At 47.3% G+C, this 22,372-nt stretch overlaps 1 protein-coding gene across 1 annotated transcript; it reads left to right on the plus strand.

The window, feature by feature from the left end:
• The first annotated feature begins 1,160 nt into the window (after positions 1–1,160).
• SMYD3 (SET and MYND domain containing 3) lies at positions 1,161–21,540 on the plus strand. Its single transcript, XM_061580298.1, has 12 exons — positions 1,161–1,398; positions 3,397–3,463; positions 6,161–6,268; positions 7,985–8,048; positions 8,807–8,943; positions 10,508–10,575; positions 11,661–11,763; positions 12,491–12,601; positions 13,566–13,653; positions 14,434–14,611; positions 16,221–16,329; positions 18,198–21,540. Exons 1-12 carry the CDS (start codon positions 1,238–1,240, stop codon positions 18,324–18,326), a joined length of 1,323 nt encoding a protein of 440 aa, XP_061436282.1. The 5' UTR covers positions 1,161–1,237; the 3' UTR covers positions 18,327–21,540.
• The last annotated feature ends 832 nt before the right edge of the window (positions 21,541–22,372 follow it).

A 22,372-nucleotide genomic window follows, 5' to 3' on the forward strand; every position in this document is an offset into this window, starting at 1 on the left:
CGGCTCGACGAGATGACGTCACTCAGAGCAAACGCTGTCAAGGACCGGCTCGACGTGATGACGTCACGTCCAAACAGCACGCTCAAGGAACAGCTCGACGTGATGACGTCACGCCCCTTATAGCAACACGCTCAAGGGACAACTCAACGTGATGACGTCACGTCTCAAACAGCAACACGCTCAAGGAACAGCTCGACGTGATGACGTCACGTCCCTTATAGCAACACGCTCAAGGGACAGCTCAACGTGATGACGTCACGTCCCAAACAGCAACACGCTCAGGGGACAGCTCAACGTGATGACGTCACGTCCCAAACAGCAACACGCTCAGGGGACAGCTCAACGTGATGACGTCACGTCCCAAACAGCAACACGCTCAGGGGACTGCTCAACGTGATGACGTCACGCCCCAAACAGCAACACGCTCAGGGGACAGCTCAACGTGATGACGTCACGTCCCAAACAGCAACACGCTCAGGGGACAGCTCAACGTGATGACGTCACGCCCCAAACAGCAACACGCTCAGGGGACAGCTCAACGTGATGACGTCACGCCCCAAACAGCAACACGCTCAGGGGATAGCTCAACGTGATGACGTCACGTCCCAAACAGCAACACGCTCAGGGGACTGCTCAACGTGATGACGTCACGCCCCAAACAGCAACACGCTCAGGGGACAGCTCAACGTGATGACGTCACGTCCCAAACAGCAACACGCTCATGGGACTGCTCAACGTTATGACGTCACGCCCCAAACAGCAACACGCTCAGGGGACAGCTCAACGTGATGACGTCACGCCCCAAACAGCAACACGCTCAGGGGACTGCTCAACGTGAAGACGTCACGCCCCAAACAGCAACACGCTCAGGGGACAGCTCAACGTGATGACGTCACGCCCCAAACAGCAACACGCTCATGGGACTGCTCAACGTGATGACGTCACGCTCCAAACAGCAACGCGCTGAAGGAGCGATTGAGCTTCACGACGCCGGCACTCAGCAACGCGCTGACGCAGGGACTGGATGAGCGTGATGACGTCACGACCTCTTCGGCCACACGCCGCTTCAGGGGACGTCGCCGAGCGTGATGACGTCACGCACGCCACGCCCACCCCCCCACGCACGCCACGCCCACCACCCCACGCGTCTCGTCCTCATCAGGCTCCACGTGCTACCCACGTGGCGCCCGGGCACAGCTGACGGACAGTGCGCTACAGTGGGCTACAGTGGGCGAGCATGTGCAGCATGGAGCGGTGCTCGTGCCTAGGCGGCAAGGGCCAGGGGCTGCAGGCGACGAGAGCGGTGCACCCCGGGGCACTGATCTACTCCTCGAAGCCCTACGCCTGCGTGGTGGTGAAAGGCAGCCACGACACGGTGTGCGACCACTGCCTGGCGAGGTGCGTGAGTGCGGTGCCCAACCGCAGCGCTTCGGCCACGGCGAGCGGAGTTCGATTGCCGCTCACGGCCAACGCCGGTGACGAGTATTATCTGGACCGATCGTGCGCCTCCCCTAGGTCGACTCGGCCTCAATGAGTAGCCGGTGCGGTGTGTAAACATCGCCACTGGGGAGACAAAGGTGGCCGGGCGTGGTGCTGGCCACCCACCCCCTCGTGTGCCACAGTGCCGGCCTTAATAGGTGCTCGCTAACAGCACTTGCCCCAGCAGTCTGTCAAGGCTATACGGGGGATCTATACAACTTGTGTTGGCTCTACACACAACGTGTGTTGGCTCTATACATAACTTGTGTTGCTATATACAACGTGTGTTGGCTACACACAACTTGTGTTGGCTCTATACATAACTTGTGTTGGCTCTACACACAACGTGTGTTGGCTCTATACATAACTTGTGTTGGTTATACACAACTTGTGTTGGCTCTATACATAACTTGTGTTTGGTTATACACAACGTGTGTTGGCTCTATACACAACGTGTGTTGGCTCTATACATAACTTGTGTTGCTATACACAGCTTGTGTTGCTATACACAACGTGTGTTGGCTCTATACATAACTTGTGTTGGCTCTATACATAACTTGTGTTGCTACACACAACTTGTGTAGGCTCTATGCACAACTTGTGTTGGCTCTATACAAGGGATGCTTGTCTCTGTGTCCCGTCTTGTGCGAGACCCCGTAGCTTAGTGGTTAGCGCACTGTGCTACAAACAGATTTGGCACTGGAAAGACAAAGGCGGCCGTGCGTGGAGCTGGTGTCACACCCCCCCCCCCTCGTGTGCCCTCCCGATACTTCCACTCTCCACCTTTGTAGGTCCGAGGTCTCCCAAGGCTCAATCGCAGGGCCATCCTGAAAGAGCCGAGGATATCCGTGGACTGAATGCTTTGTTGTGACAACTTATTTGTTGTTGAATCATTTAATGTTATTTCTTAATTTGTTATTATTTTTCTGAGGTTTCATTTACTTAATACAGTAATTGTTCAGAGTAGAATTTAGCCCTTAATGCGATTTTGTTTATGAATAATGTACAATTAGCATGAATGACGCTATATAAAATTGTATTATTATTTATTAAACAAACATCTGAATTAAAGTAACATGACGCGTCAAGTGAACTCCTGGGGAGAAGGGCCACTCCACCACGCTTCGTCAGTGGTGTTTGGTGCAGGCGGGGAGCATATATCTAGGAGCATGGAAGCACAGTCCAACATTGTATTTTCCTTGGCTGCCCTGTTGCTTCACAACGTAGCACAGCCTCGCAGACGGCCTATGAAACGCTGGCACACGTGTTGGGTCCCTTCCCAACACTGCAGAACGTTGAACAAGAGGCACCACGAATGCTGACAACTCATTATTTGGTGATGCTGCGTTTGGCAGTGGCGCTGTAATAACTTGACACAATGGCCATTGGCACTGGCTTACTTGAAAAAATATATCGGCGACGTTTTGGGCACTGCCCCTTTGTCATGGCACACATTATTTGTGCCGTGATTTATGTGCTGTGAAGAAGGGGCGTTGACTGAAACGTCACTTATTCCCTAAATGTTCTCTTAAAGTAGTTTTGGCGAACGTGTTGTATGTTAATGAGATTCGCGATGTATCGAGCGAACACCAGATGCCTGCTGCTCTAACATGTTTCTAAACGTTTCAAACATTGTTACTACTTCATACAGAAGTGGACGGGTAAAAGGCAATACATTATTCCACACACGGTATCTTCAATGACATGACCGCATTTTTTTTCTACTTCTTTCACGTGGTAAAATGATATGCCAACAACAACATCTGAAATTGTGCATAACAATGCTCTAAATAAAATTCAATGGTCTCTAAATACAATACATTAATTTGAACAATTGTAAATGTATTAATGATCCAGCGATGCGGATGCTGTTGTACAATGGTATTTGGCTGAACATTCTGCGATTCTCTTCTGCAGGAAAGACAGTCGCTTGCTGCGATGCTCGCACTGCAAGTTTGCCTACTACTGCAATGCATCCTGCCAGGTATCACAACCCAAACTAACAATTCCAAGTCCACCTACACCAGTCTTGGATCCTTGGGACTAGTCCTCAGCTTCAAGTCTCGTTTGGGTGTGTGACCACAGTCCAGAAGACTTCGCTTATATCAGCTTTTCCAGTGGCACATGCAACCTGAGCCGTGGCAAAACCGTGATGCACGCCGGCCTGGGAAGACCTGAATCTGGCTCGGGCCTCAGCAGAGCCAGGGGCGGTGGGGCTAATGATGTGTTTCATTGAGTGTGACGTCAGAACCCTGTGAGGAAGATAAAATATCGTGGCGTCATCTACGTGCGGCACATTGTCACAACGTTACATGTGACGATGTCGGCGGAACAGCTTGGCTTCTACAGTGGAAAAACAACCCTCGTTACCGGCTCCGGCCTGCTCCGGCACGGCCCACGTACGGCACGGATGTGCCAGTGGAAAAAGCACCCGGCCTTGACACTGGCCTCAAGCTAAATCCCAGCCTTGGTCTGGGCATTGGGGGCTGTCGGCCTCGTGGGTCCCAGCCATGAATCTAAGACTGACCTACACACAACATGCCCACGTTGGTATGTATTAGAGCCGTAGTGCTGCATCAATAAAAAAGGATTCAAAAGCTCACATTGCATGCATCGAATCACGAGTGTAAGGAGCTGGTGTTTCTTGATTCGTAGATGTTTTATTAATCCCAGTAATTGGGCATGGGAAGGACACATCGCTAGGAGGGTTGGTGGCCAAATGGACTCAACGACAGAATGGCAGCCATGGGAGAAAAATCGTCTCGGTGTATGTAGATCCAGAGAGGGGAGCGTTGAAATCAGATCGTGTGGAGGTGTTAGATGGATTGTTACATCGCAGAACTGAGAGATGGCAATGGCTTGGAGGATTTTATCCAGCAGTGGATTGATGGTGACATATGACGACATGCTTAATGCGATAGGTTTACGTGACCTCCAGCCACGAGAGGCCGTTACATTCATCACAGTGTTACAATAAATCTACTCGCAACCCGGAGGCGCGACAATTCATTGAGTTGTGAGGGCGGTGAAGCTTTACACCCCTGCTGCTGTGTAGCAGATAGTGGGCCGCAAGCTTGAAATCGTGCTTGTGCACTAATCATGACCCTACGCATCACCGCAAATACGCTTACAACAGGCCGCATGCGGCCCACGTGCTGCAATTTGCCCATCACTGCCATGTAGGCTGACTTGAACGGAAGAAGCTATTTTACACCGACTGCTGTGCAATGTGATGGGTGTGCTTTGTCCTTGCAGATTATGTTTTTTCACAGTGTAAAACGCATTCAGTTACATTGCTGCACATCGGGGGTGGTCATGTAAGCCAATTTTTTCAGCAGGATGCACAGCTGTCCTCGTCCAAACGTCTTTGCCCCCCCCCCCCTCTGATTGTGGCAATGGCTCAAGAAACGGTCAACGCAAAGATTACGCAAACTAAACAAAAAATTCCAGCCATCAAGGGGATAGCATGGAAAATAACACAGTGGGCGTGATGAGGCCGCCTCTCTGTTGCCATTGACAATCACCTGCGTTTTTCAGCTATTTGGGTGAAAACTCGGCCAGGGTAGAATGCTCGGCGTTACGAGATTTGGAATGAGGAAAGTACTTTTCTTTATGCACCCAGTGACCAATACGCTTTGTAAAAAGGAAAACGACAAGTTTATTAAAATGATGAAGGCTGTATTTTTCACCATTATGTGATGGCCTTGGTCAGTATAAAGGGCATATATTATATATCAATCTTGGGCATTTGTGCTGTAAAGGTACAAATGGTTTAGAAATTGTTGAGACTCACATTTTTTTGGCAGTCGCACATGAATCACACACACATTCAGCGTTCCCGCAAAATACGATATACCATTTGGCATTTTTAATGTCGGAACTATATAAGGTCCCAATGTCTGCTGAATTCACTTTGCCAGATTGTAACTTAATTTGTAATTTTGGGATAAAATAATAATAAAATTGGTTATTTTCAGTTGGCCTTGTAATAAAAAAAAAGTTTACCACATTTCATTTTGTGAAATCATTACTTATGCTAGTTTCATATTTAATTGGCATATTTCATGCATCTAATTGACAATTAAAGTATTGTAGATTGTTATTACAACTTTGTGGTACTTTGTAGCCTGGAATATGTAATGTCCATTGGTTTTTGGGTTGCGCTTTTCTAAACAAAAATATCCCAAGTAATTTGCAATTAAAGTACCTCTTATGTATGGCAAGTATCCAGGAGCCACATACCACTGTTGAGGTCTGCTAATCACGGGACCTTCATTTGCGAGTTCGTGTAGTTTTGCGATTCTATATGATTAATAGATTGTGTTGTTTGGCCACTTGTCCATTATTAAATACCATGCACACTTTACCCCACCGAATACCAGTGTAGAGTGTGGGTCCTCCCGGCCTCTGCAAGGCATCTGGCCAGCGTGGAAGTCTGTCAAAGTGCTCCAGTGGTTCTCTCGAGCTCCCTCTAATCGAAGCCTTTCCACCACCAAGCAACTGCAGGGCTGCACCTTTCCCTGTTGTGTCGACGACTACAATGGCTTAACGTCGCACTGCGTAATTCAATCAAAAAGGCATTCCGTCGCGTCTGTGGTAATTTTAGAGTTGATTACGTTTTTTTTAAAACCAGCTGGCCAGGATCGCCACGTGTTGATGTTTTGTTTGCTGGTGGTTTCAGAAAGGCGCTTGGACGGAGCACAAATCTGAATGCCGCTGCCTCAAGAAAGTCGCTCCAAACATCCCCACGGACATGGTGCGCCTGGTGGCACGGATTCTCTTCAAGCTGGTGAGTGCCGGGCACCGGCGCGTTCGCGGTCGTGCGGGGATGGCCCCGAGAAAACAACAACAACACGGATCGCACAAAACACGTCTCTGTGATGTGGGTTGTGCGGAAGGGGTTACGGTATTTAGTCCGGTTTTTATTGCTTGTTAAAATTATCGGATTACTTCCCGACGTTTGGCAGCAAATGGCGCGTGCAAGAATTGACGTTCGATTTGAATCTGTTGCACGCAACGAGTTCACGTGGTGACCGCTTGCGGTGACTGGAGGCCGCTACATCCGCCATGACGCCACTGATATGGCCTGTCATCGACTTGAATTGCAACCCTAATTTGTGGTGATCTACGAATTGCGAGTGGCGCCGCAGAGCATTGTGGTTAATGCTTCTTGTCGGAAGGTGGTGGAGTACGAATGGGGTGCCAACTGCAGTTCTTGTTTCAAGTTTCCATTTTATTTTGTTTAACCAGAAGGGAGAATTTTAGAGAGGGGCCACCAGGATAGTTGCACTGGCAAGTTACCTGGGTCACCAAATTCACAAATAGAAAAACAAATAAAATACAGTACAGCATTGAAGCATATAGACATCGGAACAGAAGCTAAAATAACCGTGTAATATGAAAACATCTAATATATTGCACAAACAAATTTAGGTGAAATAAATGTTAAATATTAATATTTATGCAGCACAAAGTTGGCTTGGGCAGGTTATTTTTAGGCTGATCAAAGTACAATTACAAAATTAAGTGTTGCAAAAACATGAAAGAGATATCGGATGACAACAGTACTGATATGTAAGCAGACGAATTAAGTCTGCAATTTCTGGTGACGTAATGATCAACCTGCTTGTTCTTTTAGTACTGAAAATGAGTATTGATTGTGTTCTTTTTCCATGCTACAGAGCCATAGCAAGCTGGGCAGTAGTGGGGTGTGAGAGTGAAAAAAATATACATTGGCAATTTAGTGAGCATGCATTTGGTAACAAGCTGAATGTTTTATTACGACATTGCACTTTGGAATTACTTTGAAAGACAGAAGGGTGAACGCACGCTTTGGGAGAACATACACGGGTTAATACGATATTGAAACTGTAAATCAAAGTACACGGGCATGGGCAGAACACATCACAGAGAAGAATGGTGACCAATAGACATGAATGATAACGGAGTGGCAGTCAAGGAACGGAATGTAATGCGGCTGAGAAACCGACCACGAGGAGATGGAGTGATGAAATCGGCTTGTGTGCATGTGATCAGTGAATTATTATATCATAAGGGTCATGAGGGCTGCCAGTGGGATGGGAAGACCTTCATTCAGCAGTGGATTGATCATCGCTGCTGATGATGATGATGAAATTGCACTTTGCATTAAGCTGGTAATGTTAAGTATCAGTTTGCTGGATCATTATTTTTCTCTCGTCTAATGCGAAGTCAAGCATTATTGTGATCCTGCCTTCAGGTTGTGAACAGATATAGACTCAAGGCAATTGACTAATTCACACACTACAACCATTATCCATCGGGGGGGAAATTTATTTTATTATACACCCAATAATTAAATTCCTCCCAAAATATGTAAATGTAGTTTGGGGTTTTTCAAAAATTACTAAATTCACTGGTTACGTGCTGGTGTACTTTTGCATACGAGCAACTAATCTTTATGCCAACATTTGAATCAGTACAAGTAATTAAAATGTGAAAACTTAATTAGTTTTTTTTTATTCAGGCTCGGCTGAATTCAAAGCCATGCCCATCAGAGGAGTTCTACTCACTACAGCAACTGCAATCTCGTAAGTGGTGCACTGCACCCTATTTCTCTTCCTTCATCGCCTTTGTTTGTTTAACTAATGTGTATTCTTTGGGTCTTTCGGTAAAGCCACGTAGATAGTGATATTGTGATTATTATTATAATTTTTTTATAATTTTTCTATCTACTTGGCTTTACCGAAAGACCCCAAAAATATGAATTCCTGCAATCACGAAAGCTTTAAGTCAAGATTTGACTAATGTCTTTATTTGACTTATGTCTCCTTGGCTGTTACATTTCTAATTATCTCCGTACCTGGCTGTCTGCCTACATGCATACCTCCCCGCCTACGTAACTACTCAACCGTGAACGTAGCACACAACTATTGATTGATGGAAATAAGTTTGTCATTCCACTTCTAACTCCAGAATGGGGCTAATCAATACAACAAATACGAGCAGAACATTTTACCCTTTCTAAAATGCAAGTTTGATTTTTTTTTGAGACCATGACCTGACCCTGACAGCGGACAAAAACCTTGAATAGAGTATGGAGTGGTTGGTGGTGATTGCTCGCACTGGACAATTGGGTTTATGCACATCAATATTGCCCCCCCCCCCCACCCTACTGTAAAACTACTACAGACTCTGTGAAACATAGCACCTTCCTTCATGGCCCAAATACCAAATGCGCTAACTTATTATTTTTGTCAACATATAAGTGCTCAGCGAGGTCGGATATGCGGCGTTGAACTTTTACTTGCTGAAGTGAAGCATACTTTGCCGTGCGTGTGCCATGCAGATACTGACCAGATGAGTGAACAGATGCGGAGCGGCCTGGAACTGCTTGCCAACACACTGCGAATGTACCTGGAGGGGGAAGACCTGGACTGGAGCAGCCTGCTTCCTGCCGACAACGTCATGCAGCTGCTCGGCAAGGTGCAGCAGACACGCACACCCACGCCCGCTATCCCACAGCACCCTTTACCAGTGGGCAAACTCCACGCCAAAATGTGTCTTTACGTTACTTAAATAAAATGTGGCTTGCCGCCACGGTGTTAAGGTGGGGGGTAGTATGCTTGATTTGCAATCTGGCTTGAATCTCCCAGGATGCCAGGAGTGCTTTACCTCTCGTCTCAAATGAAACATTTCAAAGGGCACCCACAGTGGCAACTGCCTTTGCGGGCACAAGATGACTTGGCACAAGATTATGCGGCACCTGCCTGAAAGCAGGAATTCGTCTGCCACTTGTGGGCGATGATTGCCATGTGTTATCTCGATTTCGTAAATTGGCAGTGTCATTTTAGAAGTTGCCCCCCCTAACGCTGCCAAACAAATGCCTGCTCTTGCGAACTTTGTCGGGGGGATCTTTAACATCCATTGTGAAGCACATGGTGCATCGTAGTGTTATGCTTATTATTATACCTGCCATGTTAATTAGGATGACAGGTGGATTTCAACCCCGAACCTCTGCAGAAGGTGGCGAACGCACTACTTCACTACTACATGGCCACGTCCCACCACCCAGCAGAGTATATCGGCTGGTCATGTGTGGTGGGGTAAAGGATGGGTAATCCCGCCTCTTCCAGAACGTCTGACTTTTGTGGAAGAGTAGGCCAAATAAATCCGAGATAGAAATACTATAGAGCTGCCTCTAGCGGAGGCCCCTTCTTCCAGCAGGGGCGTGAGCAACCAATTGCAGGGATGCACCTTTGCCGCTTGCATATTTAAAGCCATGGCTAACCTGGGGTGGAATTGTTGTGTGCTAAATACTTTGTGAGGCCATAAATATGAATTTTGTATGTTGTATGCAAATGCTGCTTGGCATATGGATTATGAGAGTGATGATGATTTATTAATAATGCTGTGGCAGAATGAGAGGCATTCTGTTGTGTTGCAAGGGAAAACCTGAGTTATGCGGTTGGGTTCGAACTCGGGACCTCCCGCCAGCAAAGCGAACACTAATCCTTAGAGACATCCGTCCCATGCAATTATAGATGTTCCATTTCAAGCGAGGCGTTCTGTCAATACAATAAAATGACATTAAAGGTAGCGAGAAAAGAAACAAATAAATAAACGTTAAATGTTAAGGAAAGACGATAAAAAAAATTGGTCAGATGATGATAATTGAATATGCAAACGTGCTTTGTTTTATTTGAAATTTTAATTCTTGGGACACGTCATTCGCAGCCTAATCCAAATGGAAATGTGGCCATCTGGAAAACGCGTACATGACGGGAAGGTGCTAATGGAAAACCCAATAGGGGCGCATCAGAAGGTCATTGAAAGGCACAGAATTAATAGGATAGCACCTTCCCTCGGCAGCGCGTGTGTTGTTTGGCGCCATCGCGATGAGCCGCGGTTCTCCTCGCGATGCTCGTTATGTCCCGCCAACATTGTCGGTGGCCGCCTGCATCGTCTTGCGGCGTCCCCGGGTGGTGGTTCCGCACGTAGAGTGGCTTGTTGTGTTCATTGCTCCTTGCACATTGTTTCACCTTCCCAGATCACCTGCAACAGTTTTTCGGTGTGCGACGGCGAATTTCAAGATCTCGGTGTCGCAATTTACCCGAGGTTTGTTTCAGCAGTGAATATCACACGCGCTGGCTTTTCATATTTGGGGAAATTACTACCATTTCAAAATAGTCCTCGCCTATAATTTCCTGGCTGGTTCCTGGCTGGCTGCTTCTCCACCCTCAACAGTAACTATTGTTAATGACTATGGGTGGTTGCCACACAAGCTAGCCAGGTAACTGGCTAAACGAGATTTACCGTGTAACAAATAAACATTGACTAGAAACCGCGGAGAGAACAAGTTTGGAAGACGATGGATAGCAACACCGAAGGGGGCGGGACACGAATACTGAAGACTAACGACGGTTAATTAAAATTACTAATTTCAATTTGTGTTCCTATCAATGTAATTCTGTCACCAGAATATGTAAAGAATGTAGAATATACAAAAAAAAACTAACATTTTCTTGGCATTTCATTACGTAAAAAATCTGGTTACTTTTAGTGCTCTGAGTACAGGAGGATTGTGAGAGGAGTGACAATGACAGCTGCCTCATATTTCCCGATGCAGAGCAATGGATTCTCCACTCATTGTCCTCGTAATAATAATAATAAACACATATATTTTTTATAGTTTATAGTATTTTGCTATTTTTTTTGCGAACTCGAATTCACATATAGTTTCGAAGAAGCGTGTCGATAAACGGTGGCACGGTGGTTTTTTCTGATGAGGGATTGCGGTGGAAAGGGGCAGTGTGAGGTGCGGGTGGGGAGAGAAATGAAGCGATGTTGTGCGTCGTACAATAAAGAGAAAGGCCATATATCAGAAAGAGACAAAACAGAATGCCCTTAGTGTCCTTATCGGTGCGAAATATAGTGGCGACTCGACAAAAAAAATGGTCCGTTGATTTATCCGATAGATTAAAATGAATCGAAAACGGCACTTTGTGTGGGGGGCGGGAGGGGGAGGCAGCGCTGGCCAAGACTAGCTTAATGTGAAGTGCGCCGTTTCTCTTGAGCGGAGGAAACAGCAAGATCTGAGTGCGTCGTCATCCCTGGGATGGAAGCCCTGTATCAGTCGTGGCATGTGTTTTCTCCGCGCGTGCGTGTGTGTGTGTGTGTGCGCGTGTCTGTGCGGCTGGCAGTTTGTCTTTGCTGAACCACAGCTGCGACCCGAGCTGCGTGGTCGTCTTCGAGGGCTCGACGATGCTTCTGCGAGCAATGCGGGACATTCCGGCAGGAGAAGAGGTACGTGGATGGATATGGGCCATGTGTTTGGGATTTTTAAGTCGTATTTTATTATGCAATGTAGCGAATGGCATGCTGCCATTGTGGAAAGATTCACAAATACCGCACTTGCTCCCGTGGTTTGTTCTCGCGGTGAGATGGTTGAACAAAAATGGCCACTTTTATTAAAATCCTCTCGCCCTCTGTCCACTTAGCGGTATAAATGAGTGCCATGGACATTTCGTAGATCGGCAGCTGCGTGTGGGTGGGGTAGAGTGGGTTTTCCCACAATTTCCAAGACGTCTGCCCATCTTGGGAAACCATAGGTTAAACAAACCTCTGACGGGTGAGACCCTTTTGCCAGGTCGTGGCTTGAGGAAGCAGTTACAGGGCCTAAAGTTTTGCTGTGATAGAATGTAGCAACATCGCCTATGGTAAAATCTTCCAGAGGTCCGTCCTTATCTCATTTGATCTCGTTAGCTAAGCAGGGCTTAGCCTAGTTGAGTGCTTGAAATGGTAACCACCAATTTCATTTTATTGTGAAGCTACTGAAGCTACTGAAGCTACTGAATCGACGCACTTGTTTGTGTTTAGTTGTCCTTCCCCGGCGCACCTCCGATTAGCACGCTTGGCTATGCACGGTGCAAAAGAAGTTCAACATACAACCACCTCGGATAAAAGCAGGTCTTGTTGACTTGCTGTGCTCCCTGCGATCGTCTCCCCATGGTCTCCCACTGCGCGCCCACAGCTCTGCATCAGCTACATCGACACGCTGTCTCCGAGCCGCACGCGCAGGCAGGAGCTGCTGCGGCGCTACTATTTCACCTGCCAGTGCAGCCTCTGCGAGCAAGGCCTGGGGGTGAGTTTACGCACGCGACGTCGCTTTCACCGGGCGATCTCCGTGGCCGCGCGCTGGCGTCCGCTGGCGCGTGGTGCCGCAAGCTCTCTGCGGTGCGGTTTGACGTCGGGGAGTTGCGTGGCTTCTCGGCTCCGACCGTGGGCGCAGGGGCACAGACGTGTTGGGACTACACATGGCAACACTTCCCCCAACTGTGAAGCTGCTGCACACTGTGAGACGTGTGGCGCCTTCCTCCGTGATCGCTGTTGCGCTATGTGAAAGGTGGCAATACCAAATGTACTGAGTTTGTGAATTTTAATAACAACATACTGTCATTACCAATGAAGATAATTTTTGTTCACATACCATACTTGCAGGATTTGCAGTAAACTGTCGTGTACCTCCCATTTTCATTGCACAAGTGCATTATGAAGCCTTTCTTATGCCTGGTCAACATCGTAAAGCAGACCTTGAGATGCAATATAAATGAACAGTGGTAGTTTTGAGCCCCTTTTGAATCCATTGCTGGATGAAGGCCTCCCCCCATCCCGTGGGGGTTATTTGACCATACTTCACCGCGTGTGGTCGGTGTGAGTTGAGGTGAAGTTGGTTTGCTGGGAGTGCGGGGGGCGGCAAGGATTGTCCAAGAGAGCAGTTCAGATGTCACTTGCCACCGATGTTAGCCATTGCCAGGAGTGAAACCTCTGGTCGTTGGGTTCATAGTGCGGTGCGTGAACCACTGCTCCCCGCTGTCCCCCATAATCGTCATTTGTTGAGATTAAATCTAGATTTGAAGTTTGAATCCCCACTTCAGCAATTGTTTCTTGCTGTGGTTGTCCCACCTGATGACAGATGCTTGTGTTGCGCCCGAAACGTCGTGATTTAATTTATTTTATTTTATACCTATGTGACTTTACCGAAAGAACCAAAGAGTATGTTGTGATTAATTGTATTAAATTCCCTACATCTGTTTATTTCATTGCAGGATACAGACATGGAGAATGGCGACAAGGAAGTAGTTGAAGCCATTCGAAGCCTCATGTTGAAAATCGATAAAGCAAACGCGGATGTCAGTACGTTGTCTTCATTTTTCCATTTCGAAACAAACGCCAGCCACGCTCTCTGCCGAGCTTACAGCAGCATCGGTAAACACATCTGTACACAGAGCTCCTCTGCTTCCACGTGTAAATTAAAACGTTATAATCCATCAACCTTTGCAGACCAATGTTATCCAGCGACATTTGTTTAAGCAAGCAAGCAAGCCCTCTACTGATTCTGATCTTCTGGGTCTCATAGGCCGAGCCGTTCTTGTTAAACCAATGCTGCCAGATTGCCATTCTTTATTTGCAAGATCACTGTGCATAAAATGGGCCGCCGTTTAGCACGGTAAGCAATGCCATACACACTCGTTTTGTGTTGCCGTAGCGCATTGTGTAAAAGAATACAACCATCATTCTGATCTTTCGCGGCACGTAAGAAAACATATTTTTAAGTCCCTTTGTCTGTGGGCGTGATTCTTTTGGGGGGTTACACGGACGCACGGCTCTCTGCGTGTGCTCGTGGTGCGTCGTGCTTGGTTAGCCACTTCTTTGAGCTATCATTTGTAGTGGAGTCACTTCTGAAAAAGAAGGTAAAAGCTCGGTAAGCTTTTCCCGGTAAAATAGAACGAGTTTTAGTTGTTTAGAGGTTTGTTTACATTTGCTAAACTTTGTATTCCTGTAGTGTTTTCCTATTATTTGTTGTAACTTTATGACCCGCCTCTCCTGGACATCTGTGTAAAAAGAGCTGTATAGCGCGTCGGGTTCCTCCTGCAGTGTCAATCAAGATTCTGCTTGTGGTGGTGGTGGCCGCAGGTCAGCAGGAGGCTCTGGCGCTGTGCGAGGCCATGCTGCAGAAGGCCGCGGCAGCGCAAGTCCCCAGCAGCAACGTGCAGTACCTCAAGTTGCTCGACTACATGTGCAGCGCCTACATTGACACCCATCAGTGGAGCAAGGCACTGAGTTCTGCACGGGAGGCCGTGCCCTTCTACAGGTGATTTTGGTTTTGGTTATTACCGTTGGTGTAAGTATTTGTTTGGTTGTTGTTGCAAAATATGTTTTGGTCGTCCGTCGTGTGCCCGTTGATAAAGTTGCCGATTTGTTTTCGAAGAAGAATATATTTAAATTGTGACTGATTTCTGTCGTATGTATATATGTATGTTGCACTTCTTTCGCACAGTACGTAGCCAACCGTGTTAATCGGAGGTGTGGGGGAAGTATAACTAAATGCCAAAAGCAGTTCTAGTTTTCAATTTATATTTAACAGTGTATAGCTCCAGTGGCTTCCTAATGGAATGTAATTGCTGGTTACCAATTCAAGCACTAACTAGGCCCAACCCTGCTTTGCTCATGAGATTGAATGTAATGGTACTGCTGTACATGGTTTAGGTTTTAGGTTTGGGTTTTATGTTGGATATGCGCACACACGTGCCTTTGGGAGAGTGAGTCCAGAACCGTCACCTTCCCCCACACCAGTGTAACGACAGGTGATCACACGATTGAGGAGTTGTGCGATTCAGTTAAAATATCGCTTTGTGACAATCCAATGTTTAAACCCAAAATACACTGCTTTTCTATTCTCGTGCAACAAAATAGAACATTCTAATTCGCGCGAATGGCCACGTCGCCGTCGTCGCCGTTGGCCACGGTCGAGCCACTGCCGCGTGAAGGCCTACGTGGCCGGCTGCCATCGTTCACGCTCCTGAGGATGCCATCAATGATTTGACCCTAGCGCCGATTTCATCGCTCCCGTCTCCTCGCTAGGAACAGTGCATTTGTCTACAGCGGCAATTTGTACCTCTTTTAACAACGCAAAATGATGATGAGATGATCGCCTGCTTGTCATTTTCGGAAATGACATGAGCGATTTCCCGAGTCAACTGTGGCAAAAGCATCGCTTGAAGCCATCGGTCTGCAGTGGTGTGAGAGCACGTGAGATGCTGTTGCGATGAGATGCTGTTGCGACAAGATGCTGTTTGTAACGAGATGCTGCTGTGGCACGATGTAATGCCGCCAGAGGTCCATCGTGGAATCGAAAAAAAATTCGACAACAGTAAAAATGTTGTGAGAATGGGGGGGGTGTGCTTTTGTTACATCAGGTGTGCTGTTCAGTCGGGGATTTTCTCACGGCGTAGGATTTTGCGACCAATATTTTGATTTCGTCGTCGTTTTGTTTGGGTCGGATCACGTAATGTGTCGTCGTTCCACCTCTGCCTGACGCAGCTGATAAAAAAAAATTGTCACATGAACTAAACGTGCCAGTTTATTACCGCTTCAGCATACCGGTGTGTTGGAGAGCAATCTGACAACAGTTAACCAGTATCACCACGTGAACGTTTACCTTATATTAACATTTAAAATATTCACAGTGGTACGTATTCATACAACTGTTTTGTGTCAAGTCCTATTTATAAATGTGCGTGTATTCACGGTATATATTATGTAAATTGCAATGGTAATGTGGGATCCGACATAGTTTTCTGTACTAGAATACAACATTAATTTTCATGAAAATGTGACATTCCGCAGCACTTTTTCTGCCGAAGTTTGCGCAACAATGTGGCTACGTGTGTGCGTGCGCGTGTGTGTGTGTGGAAATGCAGGCAATATTACCGGCAGGCACATCCGCAGTTAGCTGTGCAGCTGATGAAGATAGGGAAACTGGAAAATTATCTCCATCAGTCGCAGAAAGCATTCGTCACGTTCAAGGAGGTACAAACAGTGTTGCAGCCCGTTTTCTCTCTGCCTTGCATTGTAAACACCCTTCAGTGTTCATGCCGAATTGCCAAACGAGCTGTAGCAAACGAAAAACTAAACTACTTATTTTACCAGGTAAGGCCCACCGAGCTACTTGGTGTAATTACAGTAGCTCATTTTCAGAAGAGACCTGGCCACAAGTGATAACCCAACGAAGTGGCTTATCACGTGGGAATTTATAGCAGCCAAATACTCTAAACGCACGTTGATTCTAACTGCGGAGGGAAAAACCGGATGACCCGGAGAAAAATACACACAACCATGGGGGGACATGCAAACTCCAAATATACAGCAGGCGTCATAGTCGTGATCGAACCGACGATCTCCTGTATACTAGGCGAGGTAGTTAACATCTCGCCACCATGGTGCTCAAGCAGAGCATCATCAGTATTTGTGTCTGGTCTGCTTTTTATTTTTTTACCCATAATGCTCCAAGAGAGCATGCACGATCAAAACTCCGTTCTGCTTCTCCACATTAATAATGATATATTTTAGTTCCTCAACGCAACTGTCTTATAATAATAATAATATCCAGCGGCATTTGTTTAAGTGAGGCAAACTCTGGACCAGTTTCGACCTTCTTGGTCTCATCAGCAGTCACGCTTATAAAAAAAATGTCGCCTGGTTGCCAAATGTTATTGGCAAAAGCATTGTTATCTAAAAAGATTGGGGTCCTGATTGTCAGAAAAAGCAATGTTCGTATTCAAACTCGGTGCATTGGCGTGGACCATTTTTGATAAAAGTAAATATAGGTACAAGTCAATTTTGTATCTGATTGAACGTTAAATAAGAAAAATCAGACATTGCAAACCTGAACTGTGCATACCCTATTGATTTGCATTTCTAAAGCAGGTGGCGGAGTGCATTGTTATTGTCCCAGCTGCCAAAGTTACCTCACCCTTAACGGTCAAATTAGAAAATCCACAAGCACGGTGATGCAGCAGCGCAAGTGCTGTTTACCTCCCTAATCAAATTATTTGACATTAACACTAAAGGTTTGCAATTCTTATTTTATGTGGGAAGAAAAATGTCTAAGTCCAGTAATTACAGCAACAAAAGGGTTTCACCTTTCCTAATGTGCTTCATCTCAACGTAGAACAACCAATCTGCCTTGTGCAAATGTTAATGATTATTCTCACAGTCGCTGCTTGTTGCCTGGAAGTACACAGGCATCGCCGAGGGTGAAAGGGCAAAACAAGGTAAAGGGGCAGCCCTGTAAGTTGCTGCGCTCATGCCGCTGTTGGCAGAAGCTCCTCCACTGGAGGGCACTTGAGAGAGGCCCCCTCTAAGGGGATATGCTGACCTAGCATTCAACACCGGCCACTCATCTCGGAAAGTTGTCGGGAGCTGCCCACATTTGACCCCACCACCTGCCGATACGCTGTGTTGCTGCACCGCCTTTATACCGCTGGGTACACAGCTGCGGGCGGTGGGAGGGGAGGCGGGTGGGGGGGGTTAAGAAACTTGCCGCCTGTGTTGCAAGCGCCACGCCGGGAGATCGAACCTCTGGCTTGGATTGGCAATAGTCGAGCGCGCTGGCCGTCGGCATCAAAAGCCCTACAAATCGGTGACAACGTCAAGGTGGCCGAGCAGTTCTTACTCGTGCCGAGGCTTTCTTGTGCGCGATGACATTTTCCCGCAGAAAGCGCGCGCATAGTGCTTAGGTCATATCGGTTCGTGGTGGGATGGATTCTTTTATTTTTTGATACACACTTCTTTGAAAGGCCAGTGTGCTCAGTCCTTGCCTTCCTGTTCACAGACTTCCTCTCCCTCTCTCCCTGCCCCCCCCCCCTGTTTTGTTCCCTTACCACCGCCCCCGCCAGGCCTTTCAAATGATGTGCATGACGCACGGCAAGGAGCACTCTCTCTGCCGGCGTCTCGAGCGGCTGCTGAGCGAGTGCGAGCGTTGCCAGCCGCGAGCGGGCGCAGCCCTTTCTTTCATCGCGCCGTGAAGTCGCGGCGATGGGGGAAGCGCCGCCAAGGGCCAGGAGCGCTGCCGTAGGACGCCGAACGGGGGGGGGGGGGGGCGGCGCCGCACCTGTGCCTCGCTCGCCTTCTCTTGCCGCCTCGTGCGAAAAGACACAGGGAGCGGTCAAAGGGTGCGGTAGCTCTTTTTATCCCATTACGATTCGCTGGCCTGCGTACTTGCACAAACTGTTGTCGAGAAAGTTGCGAATTTTAAGAAAAATAACTTTAGCCGTGAAGTGTTCCCCCTCCCCAAATTAGTTTTAATCTATTCGGGCTATGACGCTGGAAATAAATAGATTTTTTGCGAGTTGTTTAAGCTCAACTTTAGAACACGCGTTGTGCTGAACATTCGGCCACGGCAGCATCCGGAGCTCGCCGGATCGTTTCTTCAAATCCTGTCCACTCGTCGGTAAGAATTGGGTACACCGCCACAGGGGAATCTGCAGGTCGTGTGTGGTGGGTTAGAGCGAATGGGTACTCTCACCTCCAAGTAGTCTGGTGAACATGGAAGAGAAGGCCCGTTAACCTCTTTAAAAGGGCCTAGAGCTCCTTGTAGTGGAAGTTCCTCTGGCAGCAGGTGGCGTAAGCAAATAATTTCAGGGCTGCACCTCTAGCTTTGACGTTGATACGAAATAAATACCTCTTTGCAGATGCCTTTCAAAAACGACTTTTGGCAGCTGTGGAAATGACCACCGGTCTGTCCTTCCTGTACAAACTGCCCCCATTCCAAGTCTGCTGGTCGCTAGGCTTTCTCAACGTTCCTTCTGCAATGTTTCTGGCAACGTGGCTAGACTAAGCGATGGAAACGTTGCGGGAAAGTTGGCCGCCCACACCCGAAAGAGCCCGGCGGAGCTTTTGGTGAAAGTGTGCGGTGGTCGGCGCTGCCGTGCCGAGTGCACGCTTGCTTCACGCCCTGCCGCCGGGAACGCGCGGGAAGGCGACTCCGCGTGGCTGAGAGATGGGGCTGTGGTAGCGCCAGGCGTGATTGAACTCGTCAGCAGTTCAGCCGATTTTAAACATTCCTAGGATTGTTGGGTGTTTAAAAAAATTAAAATCTACAGTGCTTCTCTTGGGTGGTTCATAATAAATTTGGTGCGACTTCGTTAAGCCGAGTGGTTACCTGGAGAGGAAAGAAAAATACAAGATAATCCCAAGTACCACATCCTCTTTTGAGCTGTAAATTAACGTGAGCTTGCCACGAAATTGAGAATTTTAATTCCCAGAGAGAGCAATTATATAAAAGACATAGAATGTAAAGGTGCAGGCATGCTCTTGCTTGCTCGAGCCACTGCTGGCGGTGAGGCCTCCACTTGGCAGCGCTCCAGAGAGCCACTCGGAGAGGGTAGTTTGGCCTCCTCTCCAGGCTGAATAGATGTTTTGCAAGAGGTGGGAGTCCCCACGATTTTCCCCACTAAACATGGCATGTCGATCGACGTGTACGCTATGCATAGGTCTTGTTTGGTGGGCGAAGTGGTCTCGTGGTGTGGGTCGTACGCTGCGCGCAGTGAACCTGGCGACTTGAATTTGTCTCCTGGCCATGGCTAACGTCATTGGTGAGTGAAATCCGAACCGGTCCTGGGCTCCCTTTCACCAACCCACACTGACCAGTGTGGTGAAGTATGGTCAAGCTAACCCGCATGACTGACAACACTGGTGGATTGATAAAGCCTCTTATATATATACACTTCACGGTGATCTCGAGGTTTACGTTTTTGATATAATAAAAAAACACATTTTGAGATGAAGCCAAGAAGGGGGCCTTCTTCCAGGGCGAGATACTTTATTGGCCTTTCGTGGAATTTGAAGCGAAGCCGACGGCAACGCCCCTGCACTTTATTGGGGAGTGCCAGGGGATTGGATATTTTTACACGGGCGCGAAGCTGGCAGAAGTGCAGTTCGGTGCAGTCGGCGCCAATAAAGTGCTCTCGCTTTGATGAATACATCAGCGGTGCATTGTTTCAAATAGTCATGTACAGTAAAGCAAGTTTTTGATGGATTAGATATATTCGGTGTTAATTTAATTTAATTGGATTAATACGTGAATTACTTCTTCCTCCAAAGGGAAGGTTCAGCTTTAGTCTGACTTGTCAGTGAATGCACAGTGGAGCACATTTTCGGAACCACTAAATAATTGGGGTGGAGAGATGGCCCAGTGTTTAGCGCTGTGCAACATGAACCCGGTGAGCTCGGTTCGATACCCGGTCACGGTTGACATCGGTGGCGAGTGATATCTAGAGCCGGCTGGTGGCCCCCACCTCGCCCCTACCCACTTCTCTTCGCTAATCCACACTCATCAGCATGGTGAAATATGGTCTTACAAACACCATAATCGATAGCATGGGGGGAGACTCATCCAGATGTGCATTGAGGATTTAAAAATACTCTTTTAAGTCAACGAAATGGATAATGGCGATGCAAAGCTCGCTTGCTTCGTCAACAATTTCAGCATCTTAAACAGTGAGATGCCATGGTAATGCAATCAGTATCCTTGACTCAATCTTAACAGCTGTCACTTCTATGGTCTTGTAAAAACGTTTTTTAATCCTTTATTAAGTTAATTTGCTTGCTTGCTTGCGCGCTTACGACCGTGCAAATCTTTCGGTCGTTTTTTAACCCACTTCCCGTGATCCAATCGAGCTGACATTTTCCACACAGACTCGTTGTGCGTGACAATTTATTTTCGTGAAAATTTCTTTCCATAACTTTACACTTTTTAGGAATTTTTTTTTATATTTAATTACCAATTGCTTAATGGTGGCAGGCAATCATCTGACCCATAGGTGGCAGCCATCTCAAGCCAGAGGACGAGAGAACTCTAGCCGCCACGCATATAAAGGATTTATAGTGAAAAATTTTGTTTTTACAGGTTAATTTTTTTTCAATCGATCATTGAAGGCCTCTCCATGCCACGTTGGTCATGGGCTTGTGAATGGGGCGCGCAAGGACCTGCTCAGATCGTCGCTGATCACTCCGCTGCGGTCTGACCTCGAACTCGCGCCGTTGGCTGCGTAGCGCAGCGTGTAAGCCACTGCGCCATCCCTCCATGCATGGGTCGGTGAACTAAGTGTGTATTGGCACACTTGGGTTTTGTGCTTTAGTTTAATGTTCACATATTAATGATGCCAATATACCATGTTCTAATACTTTGTAAAAGCATGTTGTCTTTGTTTTTTTTTTACAGATTCTTTGTAATAAATTTTTAACAAAATCCGTTTGTTACGATGGGTTTATCAAAATGTTGTACCGAACCGGGCGATACACCGAACACCTGATTTAGCGTTGCTGTTATTTATACAGGTAATTGATTTAAGTAGTGATTTAACACTCGTGCACAATACGCTCCAACCCGCAATAAGATGCCAGTGGGAATGCTGTAATTTCTTCAGCGTTATAAAAACGAGAAACGCCATCAGCATTTACCATAATCCGTGCAAGGGTATCGCGTAGCTCGGTAGAGCAGGGTGGCGTATACAAATCGTAATTGCTCTCGATGGATTAATACGTCCGTACACATTGCTGTTGGGCGAATTTACTTGGTGCTCAACATTAAATCGCCTGCATTTTGTGCAGACGTGTTGACGCGCAGGTTGAGTGCGGTGGGGTAAAGTGTAAGTCGTGATCGAGGTGGGCGTACGTCTGGCAAGCGTGCTAATGTAGGCGAGCTGTCCTCCAGAGGAGGGAGGGGGGGCTCTTGTAGAGTTTTTTTTTTCTCGTGGAGGCTTCTTCCGCCAGCAGTGGCGTGAGCGAGCGTTTGCAGGGCTGCACCTTTGCCCACCGACGCGTTGGCGTGATTTCATCGTCTTAGCAGCAGCAGTGCAACCAATCTCCCCTCTTAACTCCCTCTCATGCCTCGCATTGCATGGCGGTTTACTTTTGCTGTTATGGGGCACACGGGACCGATTAAATGTTGCAACTGCAAAGGTTATCTTTGCAATACACGATTTTGCTCGTGTCTGTTTACAAAGTATCTGAAGTGGTGACGTCCATGCAAATGCGCGCACAAGGCAGCGTAGTCACTGGTGTAATATGC

This window comes from Lethenteron reissneri, chromosome 8, assembly GCF_015708825.2.
Source record: "Lethenteron reissneri isolate LAM-NWPU_2019-01 chromosome 8, ASM1570882v1, whole genome shotgun sequence".
In the NCBI taxonomy this organism is placed as follows: domain Eukaryota; kingdom Metazoa; phylum Chordata; class Hyperoartia; order Petromyzontiformes; family Petromyzontidae; genus Lethenteron; species Lethenteron reissneri.